A 27,360-nucleotide genomic window follows, 5' to 3' on the forward strand; every position below is an offset into this window, starting at 1 on the left:
AAGACCTGAGGGGTTCGCTCAGAGACCACAAAGGGGCTGGGGGTGCAGCTAGCCCACCATGGCACCGCGCCTCTACCAAACAATGGCGGCATGTCAATTACACTCCTTTGGAGATGTAAGGAGGCGACACTTAGGTCTCCTGCCGGGGAAGGAGAACTAGCGCCATTGCAGTGCTGCCCTCTAGAGTTTGCATTAGGGAATGGATGTGAACACTGCACTCAGAGCTCCATCCATCGCAGTCTTTTGGAGACAGGCCACTCCAGGGGACGGCTCAGTGGGCATTGTGAAGCAGAAGCAGGAGAGGCCAGAGAGTTCAATCCCTAAGAAGGAACCTCTGGTAGCTCCCGTAGCTCCCCCACTTGGAAGACACAGCAGTATGTAGCCAACATGTTAGTGCTCAATGGGTATTAGCAGCATCCTGGCAGAATGTATTGCTTTGTTTTCAGCTGACCCCACCCACAGAGTGAATGAAATATCCCGCACCGTGCTCCAGCTGCGAAGGGCAGGAAAGCATGGGAATGCCTCTTGGACACGTTCTCTGGTGAAAACCTCATGGGATCAAACACCTGTGGGAAGAGAGTTTAAAGGTCTGTGGCAAAGGCTTTTCATTCCAAACTACAGCATTGCTTGGTTTGACGCCAGCAACTTTATAGAATCAGGCAAGGTGCATCTGACAACATTGCCCCCCTCAGCTTAGGCACAGGATGCAATTTCAGAGTCAGATGGGAGGTCAGTTTCAGCCCAGAGTCTGTTGCTGTAGCCCTAACACCGAGGAGGAGGTGCTGAGGTGGAAACCCTGCTAGGACAGCTGCAGTGTGAAGGGGCAGTGATCTCCCCTTCCATAAAGGGCTATCACAGCCCAAAATGTGACCTGTAACCTGGGGAGGTACTGTTGCAACACATCCCCAATGCAGCCCCCTACCTAAAGAGTGAGCCCTTGTGCTGGGCCCAGAGCACTACTGTCCCTCACTCACAGCTGCCAGGCGACTGGCAGGAGTTGCTGGTACAACCAAGAGCATCATTTGCTACATTTGCCCAAAATGCTATGAATCCTTATTCCACCAGACATACCTGACTATGTGTAAAAACAGACCGTTCCACACCCTACTCTGTCTCTCTATGATACTCAAAATCTTTAAGGTAACTTCCTTTTTGCAGATCTATCGCACCTTTCATCTGGACAGGCGCTACTTGAATAAGATTGCAAAACATGTCGGTAAGGTCAACACTATCCTGGCTTTACAGCTGGGGAAATGGAAGAAGGGAGAAGTAAGAGATGTCTTGCTCAAGGCAGTATGTGGCAGAGGCAGGGAAAGCACCCATCTCTCTTGGTACCCAGTCCTTTGTTTTAACTACGTGACCACCTCTTCTTTCTGTAAAGTTAAAAGTACCTCTGGATCTTGCCATACAGTTGGGTTCCTATGAAGAGAATAAATGCTCACTGCAACCAGAGAACCTATAAGAAAAATAAGAAATAAGAAAATAAATATATTCATCTCTAAGGTGCCACAAGGACTCCTCATTGTTTTTGCTGACACAGACTAACACAGCTACCACTCTATAAGAAAAATGTTGGTGACCTCACAAGGCAATCTTCTACTCAGCACAACATGCTATCCTGTTAAAGGCCCTTCATCTTCTTAATCAACACACCTGCTGTCTGAGAAATATCTTGAGTCATTTCTACATACATGTTTTCACTCCCTTTAGCCCTGCAGAGGCAACGTTAAACGATGGGAGAATGAACTGGGATCTATTCTGGCTCATGAATCATCAGCAAAAGTGATAGGTCTCAAAATGTAATTGTAAGTGGGGAATCGTCATCGAGCTGTGGGTTTCTAGTGGGGTCCCACAAGACCCTACGCTATTTAACATTTTTATCAACGACCTGGCAGAAAAAATAAAATCACTGATAAAGTTTGCAGATGACACAAAGATTGGGGGAGTGGTAAATAACGAAGAGGACAGGTCACTGATTCAGAGGAATCTGGATCACTTAGTAAACTGGGCACAAGCAATCCATATGCTTTGTAAACAACTAAATGTAAAAGTATACATGTAGGTACAAAGAACATGAGCCACTCTCACAGGATGCGGGACTCTATCCTGGGAAGCAGTGACTCTGAAAAAGATTTGGGGGTCACTGTATGTAGATAATCAGCTGAGTAAGAGTTCCCAGTGTGATGCTGTGGCCAAAAGAGCTAATACGATCCTGAGATGCATGAACAGAGGAATCTTGAATAAGAGTAAAGAGGTTATTTTTACCTCTATATTTGGCACCAAGAGACCACTGCTGGAATACTGTGTCCATCTCTGGTGTCCACAATTCAAGAAGATTGTTGATAAATTGGAGAGGGTTCAGGGAAGAGCCATAAGAATGATTAAAGGATTGGAAAACCTGTGTCATAGCATTCCTTCCCAGTTCTGGACCTTAGCGTCCAAAATATGGGTACTAGCATGAGTTTTCCTAAGCTTAATTACCAGCTTAGGTCTGATATGCTGCCACCAATCAGGAATTTTCCAGGGCCTGATACCCTCTGGTCCCCCCAAAACCTTCCCTGGGGACCCCAAGAACCCAGATCCCTTAGGTTCTTAAAACAAGGAGAAATAAGCCATTCCCCCACCTTTCCCCCTCCCAGAATCTCCCTCCCTGGGCTATTCTGAGAGATATTGATCCAACCTCTTAAATTACTATACAGAGAAGCATTTCCCTTCCCTCTCACAAAGAGGCAAACAGATTCAAGGAAAACAGAGAGAGATTCTATCTCTCCCTCCTCCCATCTCCCCCACCAGCCCTGGTGAGTTATCCCAATCCCCTGGGATAAAACATGGGAAACAAGAAAAAAAATCAATCAGGTTCTCTAAAAGAAATCTTTTAATAAAAGAAAGAAAAAGTAAAGAATTATCTCTGTAACTTCAAGATGTAAATATACAGGGTCCTATAGCTTACAGATACCAGAGAGAGACTTTCCCCCCCAGTACCAATCCAAATCAAAATATTCCCAGCAACTACACATATAAAAGTTAACCAGCCAGATCCACAATTGCAAATAGAGTAAAACAATTAAAAAACCTAAACCGCCTGGTTTTTACCTTCTATTTGAAAAGAAACTTAGAGAGCCTATAGTAATGTCTGGTCTCTCTCAGACCCTCCGAGAGAGGAACAAAGAACAAAGAACTCACACCCAAACTTCCCTCCACTCGAATTTAAAAGTATCTTGTCTTCTGATTAGTCTTCTGGTCAGGTGTCCAGTTTCCTGCTTGTAACCCTTTACAGGTAGAAGAGACATTAACCCTTAACACTCTGTTTATGACAACCTGCCTTAGAGTGATTGAGCTCTTTGAGTTTATCTATTTAGCTTAAGAATGAGAAGGTTAAGGGGTGATATGAGTACAGTTTAGACTCTGTAAGTATCTGCACGAGGAACAAATATTTAATGATATGCTCTTCAATCTAGCAGAGAAAGGTAAAACACAATCCTGTGACTGGAAGTTGAAGCTAGACAAATTCAGACGGGGAAATAAGGTGTAAATTTTTAACAGATAGTGTAATTAACCCCTGGAGCAATTTGCCAAGGGTCATGGTGGCTTCTCCATCACGGATAATTTTGAAATCAAGATTGGATGTTCTTCTAACAGATAATCTCTAGGAGTTATTTTGGGGAAGTTCTCTGGCCTGTGTTATACAAGAGGTCAGACTACATGATCACAGTGGTCCTGCAGGAATCTGGGACTCTGTCAGGTGAGTTCTGAGTGCCGAACCTAAGTTACTAGAAACGATGGCGGTAGTAAACGGCATTGTAATATATTAATCTTCAGCTTTCATGGAGAGAAAGAACTTCGAACGCCACAATACTACTTTTACAGTCACTTGTGTGACAATCACTATACATTCAGGGTGAGATTTTCACAGCTCGCACAACTGCACACTTACATTTTTGGCTTGTGAAAGTGGAGGGGGGATGATCTGTCCCGTAGTGAATTTCATCTTGTTTATTGATCTTATGCAATAACTAAACTCTCTTTTTAAAAAAAATTACACTCAGCAGCCATGCACGGGCGCCTTATAGAAGTGATCCAAATTCCATTGAAACTGGTGGAAAAAAACCCCATTGTCTTCAGATCAAGATTGGCGATTTATCAGGTGCACACCAGATGATGCAATATAATATAATTGATGAGCAGATTATCAACAGAGTCAATAGATTTTGCATCAGAAGCAGGGAATGGTTAAAAGATTGGGCAAAAGCACCTAATGATTAGGGAAGAATGATAGACATGCCGGCTGTACTTTGAACCTAGAAGAACAAACTGCAATTAAAGCCAAATAATGGACTTGCCTCAGGTGAATATTTCACTAGCATAGTTATTGGGGCAAGGGTAACTTCTCCCCTCTCACCTCCTGCGGTGTGATTATTGCACAAATTAGTAAAACCAGAAGGAGACGGCAACATGACCCCGTGCCTACAAACCAAAGAAACAGAGAAGACAGACACCGGGTGGGGGAAGAACACCCAAGGAGAGGAAACAATGTGATGGCAGCAAACAAACACATTAGTTCCATGATTGTATTGATTGACTGATTGATTTGTGAGGAGAGGTTAGTTAGGAGGGGACCAGTTAAATGGAAGGAAGAAGGGTGAGGGGGGCAGCGCAGAGGAGAAGTGAGCAGGAGGGGCAGACAGGGCGTGAAACTGAGGTGAGGAGACCGAGAGGAGGAAGAGTGCAGAGAAAGGCAGAGAGTATTCTCCAGCTTTGATTGGAATGTCCAAAGGTCCATGTTTTCACAGCTTCTGCTCCTACTGGCTTGCGTCTCTGGCTGGCTGCTCTGCAGTTCTCCCCCAAGACCACGTGATGGGGGAAGGGGAGGCACTGCCTGGATTCTAGTGATAGAGTGTGCATGTGTATAGGGGGTTCCCCTGCACAGTTCTGGGTCTGGGGGATGCCAGGCTGGGCCCCATTTCTCCCTCTACCCAACTGGCAAGTGGAGAGCATAAAGCCAACAGTCCCCTACCTGCAATGTATTTTTCTGCAAGTTCCCTGCTCTTTTGTGGGTGCTGCTAGAACTGGCGCTGCAAGGCGTACGCCTGGGGCAGGACAGCATGCGCTGGCCATGGGCATGGCAGGCTGGAATTAAATGCCATGCTCTGTTTGTTTGCTTTCTGATTGTTTAATGTTTTGGTCTCCATTCACGTAGCATTTTTCAGTTGGTAGAATCATACCCATCTCACTGAGTGAAGAGAGAGGAGAGGCAACTGGAGAATTTGGTAAGATCAAGACAAGGCGGGCAGGACACTATGCCAGGAAGTACAGAGTGAAATTTACCATGATGTCCTAAATGGTCTATTTTATTCAGCCAAGGTTTGCTTAGGTAATACAACCGTAAAGACATCCATCATTCCCAATATAACAGAAGATAGCAATGATGGGGTACTCAGTGTGTAAATCTCCTGGGCCTACGCAAAGCGCGTTGAGTCAATGGGAGTCTTTCCATTGACTTTGGATCCAGCTCTATAACTGTTGTTCCCATCAAGCTCTCTGCCTTTACTGAGTCAATGAGACCATGACATGAGCAATTCCAGCTCAGTCCTACAGTGTACGGCCAAGCAGTCTTGTTGTGTGATCTTGTGCGACCTCACAAGCTAACACATCTTAGTCCTAGAGGCAGTAGAATAGTTCAATGCAAAGAATATTAGTTGCACATTAGGGTGCACTCTCTCTGTTTCTTGCCCTCCCTGCATTGAATGATTATTAGTAATAAAGATTTCCATTAGACTGTAAGCTCTTCTGGGCAGAGACTGCCTCAAATCATATGTATATGTGTAATGTCTTGTGTATGCAATAGTGCCTAGCAAATGGGACTTCCTTCTTGGTTGGTGCTTCTGAATACCTCCAATATACAAATAATAAACAATAAAAAACAATATCTGGGATTTTCAAAGGAGTTTAAGAGAATTGGACACCCAAATTCCACTGAACTCTAGTGAGATTTGGGTGCTTAATTCCCACAGGCTCATTTGAAGCTCTCAGCCAATTCTTCACAGGAAAAGAATGTAATATTCTTTGGATGCAGGGGACTGGGAGCATTTCAGATGTGATGCTTTCAGCTACCATGCTATATGGGGCTATAGCTCAGTGGTTTGAGCATTGGCCTGCTAAACCCAGGATTGTGAGCTCAATCCCTGAGGGGGCCATCTAGGGCAAAAATCTGTCTGGGGATTGGTCCTGTTTTGAGCAGGGGGTTGAACTAGATCTCTTGAGGTCCTTTCCAACCCTGGTATTCTATGACTAACAACATTCAGCCAACTCTGGCTGGAGCTGAGATGGGAGATCATTAAGGCATGCACGTGTGGAGCAATGGCTGCACCGATACAAAGCATCCCCTAGATGGACTTAGTCGGCAGGTCTCCCATGGAATCTCAGGAGGAAACTGGCACTGCTATTTTCTAGCAAAGTCTCTGAGGTAGGACAGGCAGCAGTCCCAGCTACCCTCCTTAGGGTGAATCGCCCCAGGGCTCAGTGAGACAGGTTAGCACAGGAAAGTACAATTTGTAATGGACATTCAAGGAATCATCTTACAATTTACAATGAAGACAGAATAGGCCATGGGAGCACCACAAACCGCTCAACATCTCCTAGATCTTCACTTGGATGTCACAGGAGCATTTCTTCCACTCTCATTGACATGAACTACATTCAGGGCCAAAGTGTGACTTCAGAGGGAGTGGCATGTATGCGGCTGAAGGTAGAATTGGGCCCTTAAGAAGGAAGAGGCTAAACAGACCTTCTGGCATGGTTCGTCCATCGTGGAACGTGATGGGTTTGCTGAGCAGTCTGGATACTCCAGGTACCGGAGGGTAAAGGCGAAGGCTCTCCTTGATGCACATGGTGCTGTAAGTCATTTTGCCAAGGTCATCCCTGAAAGCAAGCATAGGTGGAGAGTATGAATGAGTAACGGCCCCTACCACTATGAAAATACTAACTAGGAGCATCAACATCAGCAAACCAAAGATCTAGAATTGAAATGCCCTTAACACAAGGGAAGTTTGTATTGGACCTTGGATCTCTCCTTTGTAGCATTGCTATACTAAGTGTTGATCCTTCAGTGCAGCGCTTCTGAAATAGATCCATTTTTAATTCCTCAGATTGAATACCTAAGAAAACAATCCCAAACCAAATTATATTAAACTAGTGAGGTAACATCTCACCACTGAATGGTGTCTCTGTCTCCCAGAATCTCCTTGATTTCTTCCCTGCATCTCTGCTGGTGCTCTGGATGCAGGGCCATGCAGTACAAGAGCCAGGAGACCCCACTGGCCGTGGTATCATGACCCTCAAACATAAACGTGTCCACCTCAGCACGTAGGTCTTCATCGGATAATCCAGCTCCATTTTCATCCTAGCAAAGCAGGGAGTAAATAATCCTCAAACAAGTGTTCATTTTATTAATAATTTTTAGAGTGAAAAAATACACCTTGATTACTGGTGAAGATCCCAGGCCTGATTTGTCTTGTTTACACCAGTGGAAATCAGGTGTCAGTCCACTGAAAGCAATGGAATTATGCAGGTGTCTACATGGTGTAAGTGAGATCAGATTCAGATCCATTGAGTATAAAGGGAGGCGTTCCCCTTTGTCAAAGTTAGAATCAAGACTCACAATTTGAAAGCTGCTGACCAGCTTAACCCTGTGGAGTCACAAATTTTAGCAAGTTTATTCTTAAGTACACCATTTCGCCTTTCCACAGCACCTGCACTTTGTGGGTGGTAGGGACAGTGCAGCAGGTGTGTGACATGTAATATACGATCCAGGTGTTGAACAATTTGTCCGGTAAAGTGTGTACCCCGGTCACTGGACAGAGTGGCAGGAATTCCCTTGGCAGGCATAATATGGTTTAATAAACATTTAGCAACGGACAGTGAGTCAGCCTTGCAACAAGGAAAGGCTTCAATCCAACCAGAAAATAAACATACCATAACCAAAATAAATTCAAATCGTTGACACTTAGGCATTTGTACAAAATCAAGTTGCCAATGCAAGAAGGGTGCTTGGGGCAAGCCCTGGAATCCCTGAGCCACTTTTACAGGTTTACCAATATTGTGGCTTTGGCAAGTGGTGCAGGCGGCACAGTGGCGGGCTGCAAAAGAGCTGAAATGGGGAGCCCACCATCCCGCCTTAGTTAGAGCAGACACCATTCCCTCCTTTCCGACATGCGAAACACCGTGTAGCAGGGCGGCCAGCGATGGGTAGAATGAAAAGGGGGCTACGAAGGTACCAGTAGGTGAACGCCAAAGGGAATCAGGATGTAGAGAGCAACCCTGGGCAACCCAGGAATCTTTTTCAGTTTCTGGGGCAGAGTCCTGGAGCAGGGTGAGGTCAGTGAGGGAGGGTGGTGGTATAGAAACAGAGAGGGAACCTAGAAATGCATCTGGGGAAGGTTCTATAGCAGCAGCATGTTTAGCAGAGGCATCAGCAAACGCATTACCCTTAGCAACATCAGTGTCTGCCATCGAGTGGCCAGGGCACTTAACAATAGCCAGGGCAGAGGGAAGTAAAACTGCATACAGGAGAGCAGCGATATAGGGGCCGTTCTTAATAGGGGTACCGGCAGATGTAAGGAAACCCCGAGCTTGCCAGAGGGTACCAAAGTCATGTACAACCCCAAAAGCATAGCGAGAGTCAGTGTAAATGGTGGCGGAGCGTCCCTCAGCCAAAAAGCAGGCACGGGTGAGGGCAACTAATTCAGCAACCTGTGCTGAGGTTACAGAAGGTAAAGGTGCAGCTTCTAGGGTTTCAGAGAGTGACACTACAGCGTATCCTGCAAGGAGACGACCTTGGTTGTCTCGAAAACAGGAACCATCAGTAAACAAAACAAGGTCAGAGTTAGGGAGAGGGACATCAGAAAGGTCAGAGCGCGGGACGGTGATAGCAGAGACAGTAGCGAGGCAGTCATGAGGATCACCGTCATTAGACAAAGGAAGGAGAGTGGCAGGATTTAACTGAGAACAGCGCTTTATAGTGATATATGAGGCCGACAGCAGTAGAAGTTCATACCTGGTAAGGCGAGCGGAGGAGAGGTGGCTTGTATTACGTTGTAACAGCAGAGTTTCTACAGAGTGAGGGACCATGAGAGTAAGGGGGGAGCGAAGGACAAGGGATTCAGACATTTCGACTAAGCGTGCTGCAGCAGCCACAGCACGCAGGCAGGGGGGCAGGCCTTGGGCCACGGGGTCCAAAGTGGCAGAGAAATAAGCTACTGGGCGATTCCTGCCTCCGTGCACCTGAGTGAGAACTCCAAGTGCACATCCAGATTGTTCATGGCAGAAAAGGGTAAAAGGCTTAGAATAGTCTGGCAGCCCTAAAGCGGGGGCCGAAGCCAAACCTTGTTTGAGGGAAACAAAGGCAGAGTCTGCTTCAGGTGACCATGGCATGGGATTAGGCACAGAGAGTCGAGTGAGTTCCTGTAGAGGTTTTGCAAGGGAGGCGTATTGGGGAATCCATTGCCTGCTAAATCCTGTCATGCCTAAAAATTTTCGGACCTGGCGTGGAGTGCAGGGTCGGGGAAAGCTAAGAATAGCCTGGACGCGGGTGGGAGAAAGTGTACGGGAACCCTGGGAGAGGAGAAAACCAAGGTATGTGACAGAGGTTTGACAAAGCTGTAGTTTAGAGCGAGAAGCCTTGTGACCTTTGTTTGCTAGGGCAGTAAGGAGCACTAAAGAATCAGTTTCTGAGGCAGATAACGAGGGGGAACAGAGGAGCAGATCATCTACATATTGGACTAGAGTGGACCCAGATGGGAAAACAAGGTCAGCTAGGTCTCGGGCTAATGCCTGGGAGAAATAAGATGGACTTTCCGTATACCCCTGAGGGAGTGTGGTCCATGTATATTGCTGTCCCCTGTAGGAAAAGGCAAAGAGGTATTGGGAATCAGGGTGAACCGGAACAGAAAAGAAAGCAGAACACAAATCAATAACAGTAAAATGAGTTGCAGCTGGTGGAATAGAAGCCAGGATCGTTGCTGGGTTTGGGACAACAGGAAAAACAGGTATGACAATACGATTAATGGCTCGAAGGTCCTGAACAAATCGCCATGATTTGCCATCAGCTTTTCGAACAGGGAGGATAGGGGTGTTACAGGGACTGGAACAGGGAACAATAATGCCTTGCTCCTGCAGGGCAGTTATGACCGGAGCAATGCCAGCCTCTGCCTCAGGGTTTAAAGGGTACTGAGATAGGCGAGGCAGGGGTTTGGAAGAGTCAACAGTAATGCAGACAGGATCAGTATTTAAGCGGCCCACCTCAGAGGGATGGGTTGGCCACAGAGAGGATGGGACCTGCGAAATTAGGTGCTCAAAGGACGGGACCAGTGGGCAACAAGGGACCGGAGTAGAAAGGGACGTTTCAGACAGCAGGGAGGCTACAGAATCACTCAGGGAAGACTGGGGAATTTGTAAATAGACCCCATCCGGGGAACAGTATATGGTGCAGCCAAGCTTACATAACAGATCCCGACCCAAAAGGTTTACCGGAGTGGAATCAGAGAGAAGGAAGGCATGATCTGCAGAAAGGGGACCAACCTGGACCGGTAGAGGTTTTGAAAGGGGATAAGGGGTTGGGACTCCCGTAATGCCCACAGCGGACACGGTTTTTCCGGAGCGGGGAACCTCAGGCAGGTCGGTAGTACGAACTGCAGAGAGCGAAGCTCCCGTGTCAACAAGGAAAGGGAGAGAAAGATCATTAATAGTTAACACACACTCACCAGTGGGAGTGAGAGGTAGTAAAGGGGCTAAAATTTCCTGAGGTTCCCCGGTGTCCCGTCATTGTTGTGAGGCAAAGTAAGGCTGGGGGCTGACTGGCTGTGCTGGCAGGGGGTTTAACTGGTTGTTCACAGAGTTACCAGGCCGGCTTGGACACTCATTTTTCCAATGTCCCGGCTGTTTACAGTAATTACAAACATCCCCATAACCCGAAAATCCAGTTCCCTGTTCCCTCCCGCTACCACGTCCCCCCCGTCCTCGTCCCTGGTATTTTCCCCGTCCCCAGTACTGTTTGCCCTGCCCTGAATAATGCTGTATTTGCAAGGCCATTAACTGCTGAGCTGATTGCTCTTCCTTTCCTTTTAAAGTACGTTGGCAATGCTCTGCCACTGTTTGCAATTTGTCCATGGTTTCGGTCTCCCATCCAACACTTATGCATTTTAGCAGATTGCCAATAGCAGGCAGGAGGCCATTAACAAATGCACTAGCCAGGGCACCTTGTCCATTTGTATCTGGTTGCTGTATACCAGAATGTTGCAGAAAAATGTCAGTTAGCCGGGTGCGATAGTCGCCAGGGTTTTCTCCCTGTCGTTGCTTACAGCTATTTATGGCAGTCCAGTTGGTTTTAGGAGTCCATACCCGAGGGATGGCTTCAAATAGATTTTTAGCTCGTTCCTTACACTTTTTTCGGTATTCAGCAGTAGGACCAGTGTCTGGCAAAGTAGAGTGGCGGTCAGCAGCGGGCCAATCTGCTGCTGTGAGCCATTTATCATGCTCACTAGGGGCTGTTACAAGTAGCTTGCACAGCTGCAGGAGGTCTGCCTCAGAGGGTTCATAGGTATCGCACACCAACAAAAATTCCTCTGCAAATTTGGTAGGATTTTCTCGGGGCTTTGGAAAGCCTTTTATAATTGAAAGGAGCTCAGTTCGAGTCCAGGGTTTATAGCTCCAAGTGGGACCCTCGTCCTGGCCCCCAGTATGCAGGATTCGGAGGGGAGCCTGGATATTTTTAAGGCCTAAGCGTGAACTTTTACGAGGCAGAATTAGTCCAGAGGAATGGGCCTCGGCATTACCAGATGGTCCAGACGGGTTCGAACTGGAGATCTCTGGGAATTGTTCCTGATCTGGGAGATCTGGTGACAGTTGTTCCTGAGCTAGGGGCGTGGGTGGCCGTCTATTGATTCGACGCAAGGCTGCCAGGCCAATTAATGCGTCTTCTTCATCCTCATCCCCGGAATCTAGCAAGGGGTTTTCTTCGTCTTTTCCCACCCGGAGACAGGAGTATGAAGGGGGGTCTGCTTGGAGAACAGGGTAAAGGGGAGCGCTCGGTCTAGTGGTGGGAGAGGAAGTTTCCAATAAAGATTTTAACTTATCATTTGAATCTTTGAGAGAGGCGAGTTTCGATTCTGTCCATCTATGATTTGCCTCTTCCCACCATTGCATGAAACAATCGACCTCTCCTTTTGCCAATTTAGTTTTAGATTGGCCGAGCTTGTCTTTTAAGACGTCTACTCGATCCTTATCCCAAGATCCTAACAGTGGCCACTGAGTTTTGGGATCTCCCTGAGTTAGCCTAGACCATTTTTCCAGAAACTTACAGGAGTCTAGACCTTTCCTAAAATACATAAAATGAGCCGGAGTTCCTTTAGGGAACTGCCCCGGCTTAGACGTCTGGTTACCCATACAGGAGGACTTCACACACCAATCACACAAGAAGGAAATTAGGGTTCGTCAGAGCGATGCCCAGTGCAACACAGAAAAGGAGCCCACAGGCTACTGCCTCAATCGCCCTTGCTTTCACACTAAGGGTTTTACCCAAGGTGTGGTGCGGCTGCGATTGTGCAGATTTCACTCACTCAGACCGCAGGGACGGGAACCCCTTGGTCGGCCGATCCCCAGATAGAGACGGCACCCAGACTCAAACACTCCACAGGGAGGACGGATAGACACAGAGACAGGACAGTCCTCAGTCCGGACAGAACACAGAAATAATTACCTGACCAGAATCCTGATGTCAGATCCCGGGATCCCTACCAGAACAGAGTGGGAACCAACAGGTTCGATGGCTTAGACTTCACTGTGGTCGTGCGCCTTTCCGTTTTAGTGGAGGACCGCTTGGGCCAAGTGCCCAGGTGCCGGCTGCCACGGTCGTCCTATACAAACGGTCAGGAATCACACAGCCCCAGTGAAGATGGTTGCCATCTCGGTGGGACCTCCAAATTGTCAAAGTTAGAATCAAGACTCACAATTTGTCAGACCACTCTGTTTATTAGCGCAGCGCTCCGCCAATAACATTCAGAATATGTGAGTGGCCATGCAAGACCCAAACAGTCTTATTTATACAGATAAAAGAGCGGGAATTAGACAAAGGAACAAAGAAAGCAAAACAGGAAAATTCATTTGGGGCACAGCATGCATATCCTATTTCCTTACTAACTGTTATCGATCTAAGGCTAATGCTTCACCAATTGCCCTTAAACGGTGCAATTGTTCTATGTTAATGTCTGTATTCCTGACACCTGGTTGCAACATTCCAACATTTTTGCTTACAGATACAGACAGCATTTCTTTAATCCTTTCTATTCTTAATATATAATTTATTTTACTTTCACACCTTCTAGGATAAGCAAGGCAGCAGAGATGGGTTATGGTTCAAATTACTCATCAACAGGTGTTATGTATCAAGCTTCAGGGCTGACAAACTGAATATGAGCCAACAATGTGAACCTCTGACCTAGCCCATCCCTGATAGGTGTTTGTCTCAGCAGCCCAGAGCCCCTGCACAGAGCTAAAACCATTCTGGGGTGCATTAGCAGGAGTGTTGTATGTAAGACATGGGAGGTCATTGTTCCATACTACTCAGTAGCCGTGAGGCCTCCGCTGGAGTCCTGTGACCAGTTCTGGGCACTGCACTTTAGGAAAGATGTGAACAAATTGGAGGGAGTCCACAGGAGTGCAACAAAAATGATAAAAAGTTCAGAAAACCAGGGGGCTCTCTGAAAAAAGGTTAAGAAGCCTGGACTAGTTTAATCTTCAGAAAATAAGACTGAGGGGGGACGTGGTAACAGTCTTCAAATATGTTAAGGGATTTATAAAGAGTATGGAGATGAATTGTTCTCCCTGTGCTGTGAAGGTAGGACAAGAAGTAACAAGCTTAATCTGCAGCTGGGGAGATTTAGGATCTTGAGAGATACATTCTAACTCTAAGGATAGCTAAACTCTGGAACAGGCTACCAAGGGAGGGGTGGAATCCCCATCATTGGAGGTTTTTAAGAGCAGGTTGGACAAACACTTGTTGGGGATAGGCCAGGTCAGAGGTTCCCAACTTGTTTTTGCTGAGACCCCACTTTGGAGATTTATGTCTCATCTAAGCCCCACTCTTTCTAAGAAACTGTATTTTTGTAGGGGGTGGTGTGCCTGGTAACCAGAGGGGCCAGCACAGGTCCTCACCATGTAACAGTTGAGGAAGCCTTCAGCTCCCTGCCATGGTCAGACAATCTCTCAGGGGCAGCAAACTGGACCGTGCTGAAGGGCCAGTCAGGAGAGGAGCAGAAAGCTGCACCTGTGAATACTGGCCTCCTTGCTTAGGGTGACCAGCAATCCCATTTTTAAAGGAACAGTCCCATATTTAAGCCCTCCTGCAGGTGTCTTGACTTTTTCTTAAAAATGGGCAAATTATCCCATATTTTCTGTCTCCTCCCCATCAGTACTGGTGGGTCCTGCTGCTGGGTGGATCCCTGCTCGCCAGCTGCTCGCCCACCAGTGGTGAGTGAAGGGGTCCAGAGGCCGATGATGGGGGTGGGTGTGCAAGGCTGGTGGTAGGGCAAAGCTGCAGCGCGGGGCCAGCCGCTCCCCATGCTGGTCTGTCAGCACAGCCCCCACCGTGTGCTGGCTCTTGGCCAGCAGGATCCTGCCCCCCGCCCCCTTTCCGGCCGGAACAGGCTGTGCGCTGTGAGCTGAGGTGGCTGGTGAGTGCAGGCAGGCGCTAGGCAGCGGCCGGTTACGTGTCACCTCTGCTGCCCACCCATCAGCCCTTTACGTGCTCCCCTTCTTGCTGTCCTCTCCCTGCTTTGCCCCTTCACCTCCCCCCCAGCCCCACCGCTCCTCCATATCCCCCAAGCGGGGTGCGTCCCGCTCCCAGCGCTGGGTAGAGAACCAGTCCCTGGTCGGAGCGCTCAGTTCACCAGCAGCCTGGCCGGCAGGCTCCTTCCTTCCCCCACTGCCTCTGGCTGGGCCAGCACCCCGGGAAAGCCCAAGATGCTTCGGCTCAGGGCGCTGGCCAAAAGGAGCCGAGCCCTGCATGTGCCAAAGCCCCACACAGAGCTGGCACGGAGAGGCATCTCCGCTCTTCAGCTAAACTCTGGAGTGGCAGGGGGAGGGGGGAAGAAGTGATTTCCAGTCTGTTTGTGTCCTGACCCTGCAGGCTTCACAGGAGCCTCCTGGGTAGGGGCTTAGCACCCTCTTCACCCCCACCCCCCGAGGTCCTGCGCCCAGAAAGCTCAGGGCTGCTCCATCCCCTAGGCACCCTCCCCTGCTGAGCCACCTCTCTGGCTGGATTCACTGAAGCTCCTGCAGTCAGGTTCCCTGGGCTGTGGTGCACAATGCATCCTTAGGGCTTCACCCCTTCCTGCCCACGCTATAGCAGGAGGACAGAAGGCGGCTGGGTTAACTTGATGGCCACCAGCAGCCTGGAGATGTTCTCCCCACCCTGATCCCCTGTGGCTGGAAGCAGCTCCCGTCCCTTCCCTCCCACACAGTGCTGAAACGCTGCTGCTGGCCACATTCTGGTGTGAACCCTGGCAGAAATCTGGGGAGGGGGGCATGTGACCCTGCATGCCCCCACCCCCACGTGTTGCCTTGGGAAGACGCAGTGCCAGGTACTGGGAGAGGCAGATCCATCCCAGGGGCCCAGCCAGGCATGGAGGGTGGAGAGTGCAGGGCAGGGAGGGTCAGGTCAGTTGGACACCCCCACCCCATGTGAGAGAGGTGTACAGGAGTGTGTGTGTGGCACGACCTCTCCCTGTGTGAACCCTAAAGCCTTAACTATAAGAAGATAAATAAAAAGAATCCAACTACACAGTATTTCTTTGGAACAGAGGCTCAGTCAACGTGATGTTAATTTGAACGTTCGCACTGATAGTTCTGATTGATTGTTGGTGAAGTTGCTTAAATACGAGTAATTTTACCTGGTGTCCTGTATTCAGCAAAGGGAAATACAATGCTACTCTTTCTGGACAGCCCTTGGGCATTCAGCATGGCCCCATCTGCTCTTCCTCTGCAGGTTCTGTCCAGCAGGGGAAGTGGATGGGGCTCTGTGCCCTGGGGCCCCACTGAAGGGCCAAGGTCAGGAGAGGGTCTGTCTGGCGGGGCTGGGGTGGGTTCAGTACTCCTGGGGTGCATCCTTCTGTCCCTATCTCTCTGAATCTCCACCAGCCTCCCCAGCGGAGGAGAGTAACTGCTGGTTGGTGGCTCCTGCAGGTCCAGCATTGGGGGAGTGAGTTGGGCATGAAGCCTGGTCTCAGCAGCTCAGACCACCTGCACAGAGCCCCACCTGCTTCCTTGCCAGACAGAGCCCCCTCCTGAGCCTGGCCCTTCTGCATGTCTCCCCAGGTCCTCACACCCGTCCAATAACCCCACCACAGACACTCCAGGTATACTGAGTCCTGCCTCAGTGCAGAGATCAGCCCAACTGGTGGCCCAGGGGCCAAATCTGGCCCACAGGCCGATTCTATCTTGCCCCCAGGTGTCCACTCCCCCAGCAGCAGCTGCCCAGCACACAGAGAGCATTTCAATGACATATTGAATGTACCAGAGGCTATCTGTACAAAATGGCATCCTCTGTGCAGCATGGCCTTGTAAGTATGGTGCGTGAGGTCACGCTACATGGAGGATACCATTTTGTTTCTGTGAGTGGCCCACACAGGTGCCACACAACTGCACATACCGCCTGCATCTCTGAAAAGGTTGAGCCACCCAAGGGCCCTTCCAGCCCTGCATTTCTGTGCTTCTATGGTAACTACCATGTGTTGTCCACTCTCCTCAGAAGAATTCTTATTCTGTTTTATTTTTTCTATACACAAAGAGAAGTTATGTACTTTCAGCCAGGATACGTGTTTTAAGATTACAAGACAAACAACAATACAAGAAAGAACAAAAGTAAAATCCCTGGGGGGAGGAGGAGAGGAAGAGGAGGGAGAGTGAGAGCACAGTGTGTGTGTGTCTCTCCCCTGTAGGAGTCTGCACTGAACTGAACTCCAAATGGCAGCGGTCTCCAGCAGATCAGCAGGCATTTAGAAATTTAAAGATGCAGTACACAGGAAACCGAAAAGGGAACATTTACCTAGTTACACACAGAATAGACAACACCCCCTCCCTGGAATCCTCCCTAGAATGTGCCAAAGGTCTCATTCATGTTAACATGCTGGGGTGCCGCTGTTCCTGTACGTATTAACGTGCTGAGTGAAAAGCAACTCACAGAGAGGAAAGAGTTAATTACCCTCATAGCACTGTTACTACTTGTTATTCATTCACTGAGCACTGTCTTTTGCACATCCTTGCTTGACATTTCTTCCCTTCACTTCCAGCCCCGCTATCAGCTGACAGAATTAGACATGTGGATATATAGGCTGGGAAGCTATTGTCAACCACAGCCAGGTGTAGCTGCTGATGACACTTAGGGAAACACTTGCTTGGCTGTTTACATGAGTATTTCAAACACTCACCTTGGCACACAGAAGAATGTCCAGAAAATCCAAGTACTTCTTCTTCTGGATCTTTTCAAGTTCTTGCTGATCTTGGAGGGACGTCTTTCTCTCTTTTATTACTTTATCTGCATACGAGAGTGGCAAAAATATTAGCTACCCCTTGACATCACTGTGACCTGTCTGTCTGGAAAGGTCATGCTGTTGAGTAGTCAAAAGATCAGAGGCTGAGGGTCTTCTGCTTAATGCAAAGGGTGAAATGGACATATAGTAGATGAATGCAGGAGATGAGGTCTCTAAGAACCAAGTGTTAGGAAGACTTTGTATTTCTAAAGTACTGTCATTGACGGATAGGTCCATCAATGGCTATTAGCCAGGATGGGCAGGGATGGTGTCCCTAGCCTCTGTTTGCCAGAAGCTGGGAATGGGTGACAGGGGATGGATCACTTGATGATTATCTGTTCTGTTCGATCCCTGTGGGGAACCTGGTATTGGCCACAGTCAGAAGACAGGATACTGGGCTAGATGGACCTTTAGTCTGATCAGTATGGCCGTTCTTATGTTCTTATGTCCCTTCCACTGAGAGTTCTCTCAGAACATTACAAACAGTGGAATCATAATCTCTATTTTGCAGGTGATCAAACTGGCCTGTGGAGAAACAAAGTAACTTGCCTAAAGTCCCACAGTAAATCAGTAACAGAGCGAGGAATAGGAATCCATCCTTATTGGAATTTCACTGAAGTTCAGGGAATTCCACCAGCATTGGATTTGGCCCTAGATCTACTATCAGCCTTGTGCCTCAATTTTAAAACCATCTTTCTTCCCTGGAGAATTAGTGAAAACGTTTCTCCAGGGTTTCCATTTATAGACAGACTAATTAACAGTAGGTTAATCCCACCAAACTAGGCAACATCCTACAGTCAATAGGAGAAGAAAAGGAGGACACTGGGAGATACCTGTATGCTGGTGTGCTAGTCGGCAGGCCTCCTGAAAGCGACGTCCTTGAGAACTGATTCGATAGATGAAATCATTATGAAATGGGAAAAAGCGGATTCTATGAAACACCAGGTAGGTCAGATCATAGACTGCTTTGATGTAGTAGTCTGAATCACTGAAGGAAAAGAACAGTCAAATAAGGCTACTATGGATCTGGCTGACAAGAACTTTTTTGTTAGGATTTGAAAGCACCTAGCACTGACCTGTCAGTCTGGCAGTTGCTATGACAACTGAAGGCACATTTCATGATGCTGTCCAGGGTCATCAAGCTGACATGTTCAAAGAGCTCCACTGATTTATCCACCGTGATCAGCCGTTCCCACTTATCCTAACAGAGGAGAGAGCGATGAGGAGGGATGGGATTCCAGAAAAGGGTTTTGCTGACTACAGAGATCCCATTCGGTGCCCTTTATTCATTTTTCTTGCTTTCCATATCTGCATCTTGCCAAACCCCTGTTGCATGTTAGACCCTGCTCTGTAAGCAAAGACTCTGATCTAAAAGGTCCAATGTTAGCTGGGATTGACATTCCCTTTTGGACCAGATTACAGGATTATTTATTTATTGCTGGAGATCAGGCCAAAATGAAAAACTAGATCTGAATTCTTCTTTCCCAATCTTTGGGGTCGGCAAGATCTGGATCTGCCTCAGGATTTTGTTGTCCTGGGCCTGAACTAGAAACCAAAATCCAAACATCCCTAAAGCAGGTTTGAGCCAGACCAGGAGTGGCTCACAGCCATTCCTATGTACAAGTTATTTTCATGATATTCTGAGATTATTTTCAGCAAAGTGAAAAGAAACTGATCTGTGTAATAGGTCTTTGGCCAATTATTTTTGGCAGGAACTAGATCCAAATCTGAGGTGGGAAGGGAGAATCCACATACAGTGGTGCATTGTTGATCTAATGTATTTTCTAGAATGTCTGTCACCACTAGCATATCTAATGCACAACAGATATAACCGGAAATCAAGGTAAATTAAGACTTGCGTTCATTTTTACTGGTTTCACAATTGACATGACTCAGCAGCAAGCCTCTCCATATAAATTAATGTCCTCTGAGAAAAAGTTCATTGACAATTCAACAGATATGCCATGCCAGAAAGATTTGGTTATTTGAGTCCAATCCAGCTGGATTAAAGGATGTGTCTACAATTTCTTTGATCTCTGCAACTGAGTGATTTTCGCTAGCAAACTGTTTTATTTGCCAGCATTGTAAACAAACAAACATAAGTTTAGCAACAACCCTTACTAAAAAGGGAGACATAATGATTATTTCTAGGTGGTTAGAGCACACCTCAAGTGATGACTGAAAATCTGAAGACGTTTGGGGCCAAGTGCATCTCTTGATGTATCTCCACTATAGTCAGTGGAGTTACCCCAGAAGTCAATTTGGCTCAGAGACTTTAATTATTATTAGGGACATACAATCCTTGTGAATTGACGGTTTCTAGCTAAAGAGAGTATTCTGAGTTAAAAGGACTCTTCCAACAAGCTGGACTAGGAGAAGTGGGCACCTTATGAACGGTGCATGATAGTATACGAACTTCATTCGATCCCACCCTGAGCTCCTCTTCATCTACTCTTCATTCCCAGTTTCCGTGTTTGTTTTGGGCGCAGTCCCCCTATTTTATACTAGCCCAAGTTTAGTTCCTTATCTGGCAGTCAGCCTGTTCTCCTCATTTACCTTCTATGTTCACCATCCCCGGGCTGAGAAAAGCTACTGTATTACTGTTCACTTTATTGGAAACCAGGTGACAGAAAAACATCTTGGGCCAGATTCTAAACTGATGTAGGTTGGTGTAGCTCTATAGAATTACACCAACTGGTCCCTTTACTAAAGGGCTGTAGAGCGATTGTGGGACGCAAACTGTTTAGAACATCTCGTTCCACTTTCTTCTAATTGTTCAACACTAGACCCAGTTATTTTCCTGGCTCTGCAGCTGAAAGCACAGTTGTGGTGATGATTCTTACCAGCATCACTTTGGTAGACTCTGCCATCAATGAGACATAAGGTTTCAGCACATCATAATGAAACCCTGGTGTCAGCAGCCTTCGATGCTGGAACCACTTTGGCCCATGTAAGATCAGTAATCCCTTGCCTGGGGGAATATAAATAGCAAAGAACCAGTCAGATCACTTCACAGTACAATGAATTACTATTATTTATGTGTATAGCACGCATAGTAGTCTCGGTGCTTTGAAGAGAGGGAACATTTAAAACATGAATACTTAATTCTATACCTAAGCAAGTCCTCAGTGGATCGCATTCCGAGGGATGGTACCATGAGGAAGGAGAGGGAGTCTTAAGAACTTGATGAGAGATTAGAAAGAACACACCATTCGAGAGGAAGGGAGATGGCATTTACTGAAAGAGGGCAGGGGCAAAGGTGGAAGGGGCTCTATATTTGATGTAGTACCTTATTGGTATTTTGATAGCAGCCACACAGGGCCCTTAATAAGGCTGAAATTAGTTACGCCCCAGCAAGTGTGAAATCTCTGTCACACCAACTAGAGCCGGGCAAAACCAATTTTCAATGAAAAGGGTCAAAAAACTGAAAACCGAAAATATTTTGGTTTTCCAAAATGGAAAATGTTGGTTTTACACTGAAAACTTTATGGGTTTTATTTGCTGGCAACCATTTTTCTTTTGGTTGGAATATTTAAGTTTTCTGCATTTTTTCCCCAGGTTTTTTTACTAAAAGCTGAAGTGTTTTGCATGGGAGAGAAAAAATTTGCAACCAGCTCTACAAATGACATAGGTATTAGCAATATTAATACCCTGTGCCATGAAATGACGTGGTGCAATAACATGAGCAGCTGGAAACAATAACACTCATAGACTCATAGACTCTAGGACTGGAAGGGACCTCGAGAGGTCATCGAGTCCAGTCCCCTGCCCTCATGGCAGGACCAAATACTGTCTAGACCATCCCTGATAGACATTTATCTAACCTACTCTTAAATATCTCCAGAGATGGAGATTCCACAACTTCCCTAGGCAATCTATTCCAGTGTTTAACTACCCTGACAGTTAGGAACTTTTTCCTAATGTCCAACCTAAATCTCCCTTGCTGCAGTTTAAGCCCATTGCTTCTTGTTCTATCATTGGAGGCTAAGGTGAACAAGTTTTCTCCCTCCTCCTGATGACACCCTTTTAGATACCTGAAAACTGCTATCATGTCCCCTCTCAGTCTTCTCTTTTCCAAACTAAACAAACCCAATTCCTTCAGCCTTCCTTCATAGGTCATGTTCTCAAGACCTTTAATCATTCTTGTTGCTCTTCTCTGGACCCTCTCCAATTTCTCCACATCTTTCTTGAAATGCGGTGCCCAGAACTGGACACAATATTCCAGTTGGGGCCTAACCAGCGCAGAGTAAAGCGGAAGAATGACTTCTCGTGTCTTGTTTACAACACACCTGTTAATGCATCCCAGAATCACGTTTGCTTTTTTTGCAACAGTATCACACTGTTGACTCATATTAAGCTTGTGGTCCACTATGACCCCTAGATCTTTCTGCCATACTCCTTCCTAGACAGTCTCCTCCCATTCTGTATGTGTGAAACTGATTGTTCCTTCCTAAGTGGAGCACTTGGCATTTATCTTTATTGAACTTCATCCTGTTTACCTCAGACCATTTCTCCAACTTGTCCAGATCATTTTGAATTTTGACCCTGTCCTGTCATGGTACATGGTACTGTCATGGTACAATTCCCCACTCTGAACCTTAGCATCCAAAAGATGGGGTACCAGCATGAATTCCTCTAAGCTCAATTACCAGCTTAGAACCTGTAGTGCTGTCACCAATCAGGAATTCCAGTACCTGGTACACTCCGGTCCCCCCCAAAACCTTGCCCAGGGACCCCCAAGACCCAGACCCTCTGGATCTTAACACAAGGAAAGTAAAACCTTTCCCTCACTGTTGCCTCTCCCAGGCTTCCCCTCCCTGGGTTACCCTGGAAGATCACTGTGATTCAAACTCCTTGAATCTTAAAACAGAGAGGAAAATCCACCTTCCCCCTCCTTCTCTCTCCCCCTCCCAGACTCTCCTGAGAGAGAAAGTAATCCTAACACAGAGAGAAATTAGCCTCTCTCTCCCCCTTCCCTCCTGTCTCCCCACCAGTTCCCTGGTGAATCCAGACCCAGTCCCCTGGAGTCTCACCAGAATAAAAAAACAATCAGGTTCTTAAACAAGAAAAGCTTTTAATTAAAGAAAGAAAAAACAGTAAAAATTATCATTGTAAATTTAAGATGGAATATGTTACAGGGTCTTTCAGCTACAGACACTGGGAATACCCTCCCAGCCTAAGTATACAAGTACAAATTAAAATCCTTTCAGCAAAATACAAATTTGAACTCCTTCCAGCCAAATACACATTTGCAAATAAAGAAAACAAACATAAGCCTAACTCGCCTTATCCACCTAGTACTTACTATTCTGGACATATAAGAGACTGTATCAGAGAGATTGGAGAGAAACCTGGTTGCACATCTGGTCACTCTCAGAACCCAGAGAGAACAACAACCAAACACTAACAGCACACACAAAAACTTCCCTCCCTCAAGATTTGAAAGTATCCTGTCCCCTGATTGGTCCTCTGGTCAGGTGACAGCCAGGCTCACTGTTCTTGTTAACCCTTTACAGTCAAAAGAGACATGAAGTACTCCTGTTCTATTAACCCTTAACTATCTGTTTATGACAAACACTAATGTCCAGAATTACCCTGATGCACAAAGTGTGGTTCTACTCACTAAAAGCAGTATTATGGAACTCAGTACCTATGTGCCTTGCTGAGTCCACACACAGTTTGCTCAGTTTACAGAATACACAGTTTACCAGCCCTGTAAACTCAGCTTTGGTTCTGAGAGTCATCTCAGTCATCCTCAGTGACACCTGCTAATCCCATTAGACTTCAGTGGGGTTGCGGTGACGGCACCAAGGGCATAGTCTGAAGACCATGAAGCTGAATATGTGTAATTGAGGGCATCATTTGGTCTGCATCAGTTGTGCATTGGTTATGGGGGAAGGTAATCACCGTCATCTGAAATATCAGATACTAGTCACTGTGGAGCAGGATTCTGGATTAAATAGAGAAATGGTCTAGTCTAACATGGTATCTCCCGTGTTTGTCATGTCATCCCTAGTAGCTTTCCATAGCAGAATGGTCATCTTCTCTGGTTTTATAATAGCAAGGAATAAAGCAAATCAAATTACAAGGGAAGTGTGTGGCCCACCATGAACTGATGAAGCAAGGAAATTAAGGATGAGGGCTGAAACTCTGGGCTAACCCTCCAAGACATAGCATGCCCTTGATTCATTCATCAAACTGTTCAAAAGGATGGATGAAGCATGATTCTACATACCAATCCAGGGAATAAGGAATTTGTAGGTTGTAAGACCCTTGGGATCTGTAAAATTCAACAGAGAAGATAAGTACAATGTTAGGAGTTGACACACCATGAAAACAAAAATCTAGATGCATTTCTGGTACAAATTCACTCTTCTAGTCATAGCGATGGAGCTCAATTAATTAGGAAATGAGTTATATAGAAATTAGACAGCTAAATCTTTTTGTATTATTTAGGATATTAAATATTTAAAGAATATTTCTTTTCATACGATTACATTTTAAAGAGGGTCTTTTACATATATCTCATTAATTAGATGCACACGGGACTGGGGAGGGTGATGGGAAGATGAGATTAGAGATATGGGTGAGGAAAGGGAAGGGAAGGCCATGGAAGCTTTTAAAGTTGAGGAAGGACATTTTGTGCTAGAGGAACAAGAAAGTCAATGGAGATGCTATTGCTAGATCAAGGCCTTGGGCCTGATCTTCAAAGGTATTAATGTGCCACGTCCAAGCCACATCAGGGATCACATTGACATCAATGATCCACCAAGGCAGCTATGCTCTTGTAGGGTCATGATGCAACTGTTGAATCAAATCTGAGCGATTAGGCTCATCCAGACTCTGACCGCATTTAGGATGTGCAGCAAGAACCTCCTCTTCGAAGAAGCTTTCCAATCCTAATGGGAATAATATTGAGATATGCCTCTAGATAGTAATCTCTACAGGACAGAGTCTGTCATTTGTTCTGTGTTTGTATAGCCTCTAGTCCTAGAATACTGTGGCCCCGATTTAGTCAAAATCCCCAGGTACTACCACAACAGTAATTATAATAATTAGAGCTTCCTACACTAGAAAGGGAGAACAAATGAAGATCTGGGATCTCATGTAGGAGATGTTCTGTGCTGCTTTTCCTGGGAACAACTTAGATACTGTGGTGGTGGATGCTCTAGGAAACCCTAAGACAGACACATTTCTGAGGGTGCAGGTGTTTGGTTCTCATTTCCCATTGAGGGTGAGTATAGTGCCCCAATTTAACGGTGAAGAGTTACTCATTTGGGAAGAGTATAAAGGAGGGAATTGCAATAATTGACAGAAGAGACAAGCAGGAAGAAGAGTCTGAATGGTTCTCTGTGGAAATAACACTTGGCCTTTGCACCGGGAGAGGGCCTCAAGTGCGAACCTTTCTGAAATAAGCTCCAGTGACCGTACCTCCATGGCCAAACACAGTTTTGGCATAGTCAGGGTGGTTGACTGTTAAGGAAGCCATGAAACCTCCAATCCATCTGGGGTAGGCATAGGGGTACTCTTTTGCCCAAGACAGCAACTGATTTAATTCTCCACTTTGAGAAATCTGCAATGATAGTGAAAAGAGAGTGAGAGAGAGCTTATGGAGAAAGGGGTGAAATCACCTCAGCATGGAAAGTCTGCACAAGGCCATCTGGGCCACTCGAGGCCTGTTTGTGCGAGATGGGGAGCAGGTGGAGTGGATTTGCAATGAGGGGTTCTGCACCTCAAGATGGAGGGAAGATGCCATGCTGGCCCCAAACTGGCTGGGGTAGAGAGGACCAAAATCTACACACAGTGGCTACATAGTTCCAGAGGGAGCTGCATTGCAGCTCTGTCTCCTTTGCAAATCACAATGGTAAAGCTTAACACTCCCCTTGCACTGGGGAAATGAGGCAACTGCTTGACAAAATTCCTATTTTTTCAGAGAAATGTCAAAAATTAAACTTTTCATCTACATTTTCCTCTGATTTTTTTAAATAAAAAAACTGACACCCAAAACCTGAAAATGTTGGGGGTACTTGAAAGCTGTTTTAAGTTACAATTATTAGGTTTAAAAAAATTTCAGCCTAAAACAGTTTCTGGTTTTGTATCAAAAAAAGAACACAATCAAAAATGAAAATTTCCCATGCAAAATTTTTGCTTTAGATAAAAAAACATTTTTTTGGCCAAAATTGCATATTGATGAAATATATTGACATTGCAAGAGGCAAAGCGGGGCAGAATCAGGCTCAACATTTTAAACCAGTGATATTTAGGTCTCAGCGGGTCAGGAGCCAAATTAGTGATCAACATTACCCAAAAGAGCCACAGTAGTGAGAATTCATTGCTTCATTTTCTATAGTACTATATAGTCATCTTTAAACAGTATGACAGGGGAAGATTTAGTTTATATCTATCTATTTATCTATTATAATTATTATTCCCATAGCAAGTTGACTGACCGAGTATTATTATTTTATCAACTACAATTGGTTAATAACACAGTAAAAGCATCCTGATTGGTTACTAACTTAGATTGATTAATAGTTAAATCACACAGTAGTTTAATATCATGTCCTGCAAGGATCTACAGGGGGCACATTAAAGAGACACGGTCTGAGTATCACTATTTTAAAGATGCATTTGATGACAACCTGTTTGAGTTTTGGTGACATGAACATTACAATTGAATACAACAATGCATAAAGCCCCACTCATGAAACGCTGAAAATGTTTGAAATAAAAATTCCCCATATTCACACACACAGCAGAGCTTAGTAGCTATGAAAACCGACTCAAACCTACTTATTACAGAGAAGATGCCTCTTAAGTGGAGGAAGAAACTTTTTTTACGTTGCTCCTATTAAATTTGATCACCAAAATCCTGATCTTGGAAAGCATGTTTAACTATAAGCAGGTCAGTAACCCATGTCAAGTCAATGGGACTATCTGTTTGCTTAAAGGACTGGAGCTGAAAATTGGATACAATTTGTACTGTGGCTGCATTTTTATTTGTCCCCCACAAACATGACGCTAACATACACTTGTGGTGTCTGTTAAAGGGTAGGATAAGAAAGCCGCCGCCTGCCAGGATCCTTTCCTACCAAACAGATTTCACAGACCCCACTCACTGTATTTACCTTTCCTCTGCCTATTCTCTGTTGAAACTAATCGAGATGGTGTGTATATAGCTGCATAACCCCACATCTTTCCCTACCTGAGAGCTGTGGCCATACAGCCAGTGGCTGGGGGGACCTGGGAAACTCTCAAAAGCTTTGAGGAGCTGTTGTCTCTTCCGATAGAGCTGGATTGCTTTCAGCAGCACGTAGATGAGGCAAAATCCAGCAGCCGGGTACAGAAGCAGAGAGGAAGGGGTCGCTATTTTCTCCAGCGCAAAGGCCATGGTCGTGCAGCGTCTGTGGCAGTGACAGGCTCTGAATCTCTCAGTGTGCTCACATTCCTTTTGGGTCTGGATTAGCCAATAGTCAAAGCAATATAGCTCCCTCCCCTTTCCCACACAAGCTTGTGTGGAATGCTGTATGTCGAATAACCTAGTGGAAGGTACAGGAGAAAGTTCTGAAGTTCTCACCAGCACTTGGCCAGACTTTGCTCTGCAGGAGAAGATCCAACCGTCCTGTTAGTTCATCTGTCTTTTCCCCCTACTACAGGCATTTAGCAGTGCCCTAAAGAAACTTACTACAGAGGATTAAGAAGAAACTTCCCATGTGGACAGGTTATCCTATCATGGCAGGATTTCTTGCACCCTTTCTCTGAAGTCACTGGTGCTAGCCAG

The 27,360-nt window shown here is 46.1% G+C and overlaps 1 protein-coding gene across 1 annotated transcript in view; it reads right to left on the reverse strand.

Moving 5' to 3' along the window:
• LOC127055111 (cytochrome P450 4B1-like) overlaps nucleotides 1-26,970 on the reverse strand; it is a 28,501-nt gene extending 1,531 nt beyond the window's left edge. Inside the window, exons 1-11 of the mRNA XM_050961727.1 lie at nucleotides 26,785-26,970; nucleotides 25,011-25,152; nucleotides 23,815-23,859; nucleotides 20,423-20,550; nucleotides 18,656-18,780; nucleotides 18,413-18,567; nucleotides 17,478-17,584; nucleotides 7,209-7,399; nucleotides 6,785-6,918; nucleotides 1,392-1,456; nucleotides 484-566 (exon numbers count right to left, since the gene is read on the reverse strand). Of these exons, the coding sequence (XP_050817684.1) occupies nucleotides 484-566; nucleotides 1,392-1,456; nucleotides 6,785-6,918; nucleotides 7,209-7,399; nucleotides 17,478-17,584; nucleotides 18,413-18,567; nucleotides 18,656-18,780; nucleotides 20,423-20,550; nucleotides 23,815-23,859; nucleotides 25,011-25,152; nucleotides 26,785-26,970 (1,361 nt within the window). The remainder of the gene's footprint in view (nucleotides 1-483; nucleotides 567-1,391; nucleotides 1,457-6,784; nucleotides 6,919-7,208; nucleotides 7,400-17,477; nucleotides 17,585-18,412; nucleotides 18,568-18,655; nucleotides 18,781-20,422; nucleotides 20,551-23,814; nucleotides 23,860-25,010; nucleotides 25,153-26,784) is intronic.
• Between the last annotated feature and the right edge of the window lie 390 nt (nucleotides 26,971-27,360).

This window comes from Gopherus flavomarginatus, chromosome 7, assembly GCF_025201925.1.
Source record: "Gopherus flavomarginatus isolate rGopFla2 chromosome 7, rGopFla2.mat.asm, whole genome shotgun sequence".
In the NCBI taxonomy this organism is placed as follows: domain Eukaryota; kingdom Metazoa; phylum Chordata; order Testudines; family Testudinidae; genus Gopherus; species Gopherus flavomarginatus.